Raw genomic sequence first — 10,000 nt, 5'->3', positions numbered from 1 at the left:
CTGTTGTATCCGTATTTAATATCACTGCCAAGCATTTTATTATTTACTTGTAATAATAACATCCACCAGGCGATGTTCATTAGTTCATAGTATGACCTTTAACACTACAGACTTCTGCTCTATTACAAGATCTTTCTTATCTCTTGGTACGAATTGATTATTGACTTTTCTATATCTGCTCTTATGACGGGGCCTATTAGCATGATATTCTTGTTAATCACAATAAATCTAAGTAGAATTCACCCTTAAGTTTTAAGTGGGAAAGATGAAATCAACTATTGATATATATTAGAACTATTGTATCTATACCAGGGATTAAGGGTATTATGCTTTGATTTGTAATGGCTGATATAAGTAGTATATCATTGGAATAACAATATATAGGAATTTCACAGACCGTAGAAAACGTTCGAACATTTCTATGTTCGAACGTTTTCTACGGTCTGTGAAATTCCTATATATCATGTTGATTTTAAAGAATTCTCTTTTTTAATATAGTACAGATTTGCAACTATTCACCTAATGGGAAATGGTGATTTTTTACATTTCATTATTTTTTTCCGGGTAATTGAAATATACTGTAATAATTTTGCTTCTAAATTAAATGAAAAATAGTATCCGTTTAAAAAAAAAAAAAAAAAACTTTTATTAGACTCATGAAAAATGTTGATATTGTTATTATTATCATTATCGTTATCCATATTATTATTATTATTATTATTATTATTATTATTATTATTATTATTATTATTATTATTGTTGTTGTTATTATTATTGGAAAAGTCGAATGCTGTAACCCCAATGGCTCCAACAGGGAAAATAGCCCAGTGAGGAAAGGAAATAAGGAAATAAGCTACAAGAGATGATTAAGAATAATAACATTAAAGTAAATCTTTCATATATAAACCATAAATACTTCTAAATAACAAGTGTTTCCGAGTGTACCCTCAAACAAGAGAACTCTACCACAAGACATTGGAAGACAATGGTACAGAGGCTATGGCACTACCCAAGACTAAAGAACAATGGTTTGATTTTAGAATGTCCTTTTCCAAAAAGAGTTGCTTACTATAACTAAAGAGACTCATCTACCCTTAACAAAAGGAAAGTTGCCAGTGCACAATTCCATTGCAGTAAGTAACCCTGGGAGAGAGAAGAATTGTTTCGTAATATCAGTGTTGTCAGGTGTATGAGGACTAAGGAGAATGTGTATAGAAAAGGCCACACTGTTCAGTGTATATATTGGCAAAGGAAAAAGGATTCGTAACCATAGAGAGGGATCCAATGTAGCACTGTCTGGCCAGTTGAAGGACTCTATAACTCTCTAACGGTAATGTCTCAACGTGGTACCTATACCTACAGATGAACATCACGGCTTATGTTAAAAAGAAAAAAAAAATATTTCTCATAGTAATAAAAACATTTGAGTATTAATTTAATTCAGCCTATCAATATACGATATAACTTTCATTGTAAAATGCCTGATTAAAAAAGCACAAGTCAAAAGCATTATTTTCTAAACATAAATCTAACTGAAGAGGCATGCAAAGTCAGGTAGTTTCTAGAGAGAGAGAGAGAGTAATGCGATCTTGTAGCTTGAGAAAGTCTGAAATTAAGATTCTGGCAGGCGTCCTACCTAAGGATAGGTTAGGTTCATCATCATCATCTTCTCCAAAGCCCATTGACGCAAAGGGCCCCAGTTAAAAATCACCAGTCGTCTCTACATTGAGCTTTTAATTCAATACTTCTCCATTCATCATCACCTACTTTGCGCTTTATAGACCTCAGTCATGTGGATCTGGATCTTCCAACTCTTCTAGTGCCTTATGGAACCCAGCTGTTCGTTTAGGAGGAGATGATGATGATGAACCTAACCTATCCTTACGTAGGATGCGAATCAGAATCTTAATTCCAGATAGGTTAGGTTAGGATATATTGACTAAGACCCTTTATCTAGATAGGGGGTAGTTTCTCGAATCAATTAATGTTCATCTTTCTTATCCTTTTTTGGACGTATTTAGCATTCTAGGACCATTATCAGCAACTTTGTTATCAATCATAATAGTTTTTGAGCTTGGACCTCAATTTCCATTCTTTTAGCATATAACTTTGAATAATTGTAATTCCATTCTACCAGTCATCCTTACATCCATAAACGCAAAAAAACCACCAAACTGGTGAATTAATTGCTGCTATTTTCTCATTTTGATTTTAAAATGATCGTCTATAAAGATTTCCTTTTGTCCATTCGTCAAGAAATTTGGAGAAAAACTGCCGAAACATAAGTATTCTCTTTACCTTAAATATCCTTGAAATGTACTTTGTTCCATGCAGTGCTAACAAAATTCACACGAAAATTAATAAATGCATATTTCGGTATGTACAGTAAAATCATGAAGTTTTACCATCAGAACTTATGAGTAAAAGGTGAAGAATTTACGAGTACATTGTTGGAAAACTTAAATTTGATAAGTATACTTATGTATGAGATTAATAATATAAGTCCTGCTATGAATAACCTATAAATTTCTTGATCAATAATTCATCTCTTGATACATTGCATAAAACGTCAGTAAAATGCGTTTGAGTTAGTAGTCCCTGAGGTGATGACAACCTGTATATCACTCCAATAACAAAATTTGCATGAAAATAGTCATATCAATAAAAAGATATCACTTTAAAATCTTTCTTTTCAACTCGGATATCCGTTATTGGCAGTTTTATCAGAATTGACCAAACAAGTGTCATGTAACGTGAAATCCAAAATGATCATCGTAATTTTTTTTTCTAGATGAAATATTTGTGAAATTTTTCATAACCAAAGGATCAAGAAATTCTCGTTTATAGAATTGAAAAATTGTCAAAATAAATTATATTTGTTTTTTATTATTCAATCTAAAGCTGATACACAATTCAATCATTCCCTTTTTTATAATCTATAGAAACAAAATTCAAAGCCATGGCTGTAAATTCAACATGAAGTCAGCGATGCTATTTCGAAAAGTAATAGGGTCTAGAATGCAAAATGTTGTACAATTGGGTATTATTATATTTTCGTTTTAAAGAAGGATCGAATTTTTTGACATGGTGTTTGATACAGATCTCTATGAAACTGTTATGATTTTGATAAACTGAATAGATTTACTGCATATCATACGTGACGGAAAAAAAAAAAAAAAAAAAAAAAAAGCTATTAAATTTGACAACTTCATTGTTCATGCGTAACCTTATCTGCCGTAAAGGTAAACGTGATTGACTTTGACCTCGCATCTTTGTAACGTATTTCCAGACATCATGTTTGGTATATTTTTTATTTTTGATGTCTGAAGATCAGTAACATTCAGAAGACATCATCTGTATATGACTTTGACGTCGTGGTTGAATGGATAGAATAGTTATTGGAATTAATTTAACTTACAGACCCTTTTTCATAGATGTGACTCTATATAAGAAATATATTGTATATCATGCAATTAAGCTTGGAATTCAAAGTGATTAAATATCAAAGTCAAAAGGATTATCTAATCAACAGATCCAATATGAAGCGAATCTCTTGTATTATTGTACTATGGTATTAAAGAAAAAGAAAAAAAAAATATCGTATCAGCGTGGTCAATTTCATTATACTGGTGTTGTGCAACTGATATACTGTAAAATTCACTTACAAATTAAAAGCTCAAATTAAAAATGCCCAGAATCTGCATGTGAGATTCATACCTGTTACGCCTTTTTTTTCAACATGCTCATTTCCTATCAGATAAAATTGCCTGATATTTATCATAGTTTTTTTTTATTCATTATTAATTTTTTAATCAGACGAGGAGAATAAATAGCTTTCTACAGTCACTTGACATAAAATCTGCCTGTCGGTGTGTCTCTCTTACAGCTGACTACATTAGTTTGGAATTTCTATATGTCAGAAAGAGTACAGGAAAATATGAAATTTATTGCTTTTAGTCATAGAATTTTGTAGTCATTTGCTATCATTGAAATATAAGAAAAAGTAACATCAGCCATTTCATAATAACTTTTGTTTTCATTATTGTTGAACGAATTCAATTACTTTCTTACTGCGATTTTAAATCCTGATTATTACAGTTTACAGATGTTTTCTTGAAGACACTTGGCATTGGTAACCATAACTTTAGGTTCCGCTAATACTCCCAATTTACTCAAATAAACCATCATCGATTCCATAATCTTTATTTCACATACTACAACAAATTAAGTTAAAACATTTTTCTCTCTGGACAGACCGTCCATATGTACAGTATTGTGAAACAAAACAGTGTTTTTTTATATTCTTATTTTGTAATAGGTAATATTTCTTCGAACATCTCCAAATGTATAAAAATTTCCTTTTTCATAACATTTCAGTTATATCAATACTTGACATGTACCATCACATAGAAAAATATATGATATTCAACCTCATTGGAAAAATTCTCAACGAAGAATGCTTCAATTTTAATGGACAATACCAAAAATTACACATTAATCTAGAAAATACTTTCAATTACAATGTAGTGTATCACTTGAAAAACCATTGCAAAAAACACAACGTTATTAAACAAGAGTTAACTATAGTGACATGTAATTCAGAAAATCAAAAACGTCATAATATAATTTGTTTAGAAATATACGCATTAGAGGAACACCCAATTAGGTACGAAAACAGATGGAAAAAAATATAAGAGTATTCATACTAATGTAAAAATAAAAACTTGCAGGTATTTGCTGATATATACACATATAGAATCCACGTACATACATACACACACACACACACACACACACACACACACATATATATATATATATATATATATATATATATATATATATATATATATATATATATATATATATATATATATATATATATATATATATATATATATATATATATTGTCAAGTTTTCACTCCACTATTGTACATATTGAATATTATGAACTGTTTTTAGTATTTTCTTACTTTCTTTATGCACGCCCTCTGTTGATTGCTTTCTTCACTTTCATCCTTCCTTGTCCAGAGCAAAGTCTCTTTTCCCATTATTCCCCCTTTATGTTCTACATTTTGTTTACTTTGGTACTTCAAATTTCTTGTTAAGTTGGGTGTATTCTTCCTGTTCTGAAGACAGTGTTCGTGGCTCTTTCTCATATTACTAAGTGTATTTTGTTATTTAGATATGTTAAATTGTGTTGAATTATTGAACTATTTGCCATATGTTTAATTATTATAGTGAAGTGTTTTGTTGAAACTATTTCGTTCATGTATAAGTGTTAAGTAATTCATGTTAATTTGCATAATTAGTAATTAATAATTATAATAAGAGATTGCTGAGTTTCGTTCACCCGACCATGGTTTTGCACAGTTTGGATTTTATTTTGGTGGAATATTATTTTTATTATGCTTCCTACTGAGTGTTAGCTAAGGCCATCTTCAAGCTAAAGTATTTACCACTGAATACGAGGACATTCAGCTTTGGCATGTCATAATTTGGGGGCCTGTCCGGGATTCCAAATCTGTTGTGCGACTATAAACTGTTGAAATGTTTTTGGTGAATTTTTAAGAACTGTTGGTGAACGATATGTCCAGATATTGTGCTTCATTGATTTGTACAGTTAGTGCCACGCTACGCTGTTCTTCGCCTTCATTAACTGTGTTTGACAGTAGTTACCAGGCAAGAATACACCTCATCTCTCCTCAAACCAAGGTAAAGTATTTTTGAAGGATAAGTCGATAACAAGTGTTAATTGACAGGGATCTCTGCGTATATCGCCTCTTATGCCCGCCTCATTAATATTTTCCATAATAAAGGTCACCCTCGCTATCATATAAAAGTGATAAGTTACGTTAATCTTACGTTACCTTGCACATCATTGATTAGCTCCAGACCTTTCGGATTAGCAAAATACACTGTACTCCTTTTAAAGTCTTCTCATTGCGGAAGTATTAGTTCATTCTCGCACTTTTAGTGTACCTCGAACACTCCGTGATTCCAGACTTTCTGTAATTACTGAATTGCGCTAGTTTAACTACTCAAGATTAGACATGTGGTTTAGTCAGGTTGCTGCATATATCTTTAGGTAATTACCATTCTGTAACTAGCAGTTGTTATTCGTATTTAAATACTCCTCTCGCTGTCTGTTAGCATTCTATTATAAGTACAGTAATAGCGTTGGGCTGCAGTTACCTAAATTTATAATTATAGGTTCTCGGTAGTAAATATATCTTTTTACATTTGTTTACGTTAGGAGCAATGTACGTGTGGCTACTGTTAACTTTATTTCATTAATATGAATACTGTTTAGAATGATTAACAGAGTTAATGTGTTTGCGTTTGGTCAGCCATTCATTGTTAGGTAGGTGGGATTTGTTGTATTTACATAATTGTTGTGTAGTGAGTAATTAAACCTTGTTCAAAATGACTTTTAATCTAGAGAGCTTTGCGGGAAACCCCAAAGAGGAATTATCTACGCTCAGGTATGCTACTAAACAGGATCTGCGTGACCTAGCAGCAAAATGTAACATTGTGGTTGATCCTGCTTATGTGAAGGCTAGATTACTGAGTAACATTTTGGATTATTTAATTAACCAAGAGATTATTGCAGATGATGAAGAAGTACAAGCACTCAGAATTGCAGCAGGAGTACTTCTGCCTGTTCCAGTAGATACAGAAGTAGAGAAAATAAGGCTTCAATTGCAGTTAGAGAAGGTAAAGAAGGAAACGACCGAACGGGAGCTCTATCTAGAAGAGAAGAGAGCAGAAGCAGAAGAGAAGAGAGCAGAAGCAAGAGAGAAGGAACGAGAAGCTGAAATAAGACACCAGAAAAAACTCCAGGAGCTTTCTTTAAGTAACAGAAAGGAAGCCACACTCCCTGCTACGTTCGAAGTTTTTAAAGCCAGTAAGCTTGTACCTGATTTCGACGAGAGAGATCCCGAGGTTTTCTTCCAGAACTTTGAACAAATCGCAGAAACCTTAAAATGGCCTGTAGAATTCTGGTCCTTGCTCATCAGGAACAAAGTCAAGGGTAAAGCTGCATTTGTTGCTTCACAACTAGTAAGTGAAAATGACTATACAGTGTTAAAGAAAACTATCTTGGATGCATACTCAATTACCATAGAAGGGTACAGACAAAATTTTAGAAATTCTGTTAAAACTTTCAACCAAACTTTTGTAGAATTTTGTTGTCTCAAAAATAGGCAGTTGAATAAGTGGTTAGAAAGAGCAGGTGTTGATAACTTCGAATCATTTAAGAATTTGATTCTTCTAGAAGAATTTTTGAGGAAAGTGCCTACTCATATCTCAACCTTCATTCATTTTAAAGGTGAAACACTGGTAAAGAAAGCAGCTAGTCTCGCCGATGATTACCACTTAATCCATAAATCACAAAAGGGTCAAACTAACAAATCATCTCCTTCCTTTTCCAAATCTCCCCAGGTATCCTGTGCTTACTGCAAGAAAGAGGGCCACACTATTGAAAATTGTCCACTTCCCCAGTGCAAAACTTCAAAAGCAAAAGAAGGTAAAAATGCCCAGTCAAGGAGCACATGCCATGTGACTACTCCGATGGAAGGGTTGCAGCCGTTTGAAGGATTTATTTGTGATGTTACTGTAAATGGTACTTCACTGAAGTGCCTCAGAGACTCTGGTTCCTCTCAGTCTATATTGGCAGACTTAGGTTCGAAGAATCTAACGTACACTAGGGAGTTTGTAACCATTTCAGATTTAACCTCTTCCAGGACTCTGCCTCTTGCTGAAGTGGAAATTGTTAGTCCTTACTTTACAGGAAAGGCTAAAGTAGCTGTGTTAAAGCAAGCCTTGCCGTGTTCTCCAGTAGAGCTGATCTTGGGTAATGATCTAGCAGGGTCACAGGTGAAAACTAATTTTATTATTTCAGATCTTGATTTCGTAATCCAAGAAGAAAGTAAGTCCATAGAATCTCCACCAGCTATAACTCAGGTTGTGACTAGGAATACTTCCAAGGCAGGACACTTGAAAAGTGAGAGTAAAACTACTGGAAGAACTATGGAGGCCTTGGACTTGGTGAACGTAGGTAAGAAAGAGTTTACCGAGCTACAGAAAGAGGACCCCAGCCTTAGTGAACTTTGGAAAAAGGTGAGAATTCCAGATGAAAATCGAAAATTGCCATATTTTTATGTGAATAAAGGTATTCTCTGCAGGCACTTCAGGTCGCCACAGATTAATTCTAACCATACTTGGAGGGATTGCCGCCAAATAGTCATTCCTCAACCTCTAAGACTTTCCTTGTTAGACCTCGCTCATTCTGCAGAATCCCACTTAGGGGTCAACAAGAACTACAAAAGAGTAAGTGAAGACTATTATTGGCCAGGCCTTGGTAAAGATATTAAGAGCTATGTTGCTTCATGTCACCATTGTCAGGTTACAGGTCAACCTAACCAGAGAATCCCGCCAGCACCACTCCAGAACGTACTAGTACCCAAAACTCCTTTTTACAAACTAATCATAGATTGCGTTGGTCCCTTACCAAAGACTAAGAGAGGGAATGAATACATACTGACTGCTATGTGTCCCACTTCAAGGTACCCTTTGGCATTTGCAATCAAAAACATAAATGCAAAGACTATATTACTTAACCTTAGGAAGGCTTTCACTGTTTTAGGATTTCCCTATGAGTTACAATGTGACCAGGGAACTAATTTTATAAGCCATGTCTTCAAACAAACTATGCATACATTGAATATTCATAATGTTAACTCCTCTATATATCATCCACAGACAAATGGTGCCCTGGAAAGGTTCCATCAAACCTTGAACCTTTTGCGTAAGTACAGCAGTGAAACGGCAAATCATTGGGATGAGGACCTCGATCTCCTAATGTATGTTTTTCGATGCACTCCACATGATTCCACAGGGATATCTCTCTTTGAGGCATTGTTTGGTCGTCGACCACGAACTGTATTGGGTATGGTGAAAGAAAATATTTTGCATCAGAAACCAGAGGAGACTACTAACACGTTGCAATATATTAAAGACCTTAAAAGTAAGTTTCATCAGATAAATGATTTGGTTTGTTCTAACCTCCTTTCCTCGCAACAAGTAATGCAGCAACAGGGGAACAAGAAATCCAGGTTAAGGGAGTTCCAGAAAGGTGACCAGGTACTTTTATACCATCCAATTCCAGGAGCTCCATTGAGAGAGAAGTTTGCCGGCCCATATACAGTCCTAGATCGTCTTTCTAAGGTAAACTATGTAATTAGTACCCCAGATAGGAGGAAGGACACACAATTAGTTCATGTGAACTTGTTGAAGCGGTACCAAAGTAGAGTAAATAGTGGACCACCTCGAGTAACATTAGTGACTACCTCAACTCTTAGGTCTAAAGATGACTATCCTGTTACTACTAATGAAGACCCTGATGAAGAACCAGAACTGATTACTATTAGTGATTTAACCAACTCTGAGATAATGGGTAAGCTTGACTCCTTCTTATCACACTTGTCTACAAATGAAAGCAAAGAACTAAACTCCTTACTCACCAGTTTTCAGGACTTGTGCACTGATGATCCAGGAACCTGTAACCTGATTCAACATGACATCTTGCTGGAGCCGGGAACACAGCCCATCAGACAACCATTTTACAGAGCGATAGGAAAGAAGCTTGAATCCTTAAGGTCAGAGGTACAGTACTTGATAGATCACAAGTTAGCAGTCCCAAGTACCTCCCCTTGAGCTTCACCTTGTATACTTATACCTAAAGCAAACGGTAAGTTACGACTATGTACAGACTACCGCAGACTGAATAAGGTCACCATTAAAAATTCTTTTCCTTTGCCACGGATCAATGATATTTTAGACAATATAAGTAATTCAAAGATTTTGACTCAGATTGATTTACTAAAAGGGTACTATCAGGTAAAACTGACCCCAAAGGCCCAATCAATCTCTGCTTTTGTAACACCCTTTGGCCTATTTGAATATGTGGTTATGCCTTTTGGGCTCTCTAATGCCCCT

The 10,000-nt window shown here is 34.4% G+C and overlaps 1 protein-coding gene across 1 annotated transcript in view; it reads left to right on the top strand.

Annotated features, from left to right (window-relative positions):
* Positions 1–6,065: 6,065 nt before the first annotated feature.
* Positions 6,066–10,000, top strand: part of LOC137640099 (uncharacterized) — a 5,017-nt gene continuing 1,082 nt past the window's right edge. Inside the window, exons 1-4 of the mRNA XM_068372559.1 lie at positions 6,066–7,063; positions 7,445–8,122; positions 8,765–9,029; positions 9,529–10,000. The exon at positions 9,529–10,000 is cut by the window's right edge and continues 1,082 nt beyond it. Coding sequence (XP_068228660.1) covers positions 6,428–7,063; positions 7,445–8,122; positions 8,765–9,029; positions 9,529–9,572 — 1,623 coding nt within the window. The 5' untranslated portion in view covers positions 6,066–6,427 and the 3' untranslated portion in view covers positions 9,573–10,000. The remainder of the gene's footprint in view (positions 7,064–7,444; positions 8,123–8,764; positions 9,030–9,528) is intronic.

This window comes from Palaemon carinicauda, chromosome 4 (assembly GCF_036898095.1).
Source record: "Palaemon carinicauda isolate YSFRI2023 chromosome 4, ASM3689809v2, whole genome shotgun sequence".
Classification (NCBI taxonomy): Eukaryota; Metazoa; Arthropoda; class Malacostraca; order Decapoda; family Palaemonidae; genus Palaemon; species Palaemon carinicauda.
Note: the sequence above shows the minus strand (reverse complement) of the source record. Positions and strands in the feature narration are given on the sequence as shown.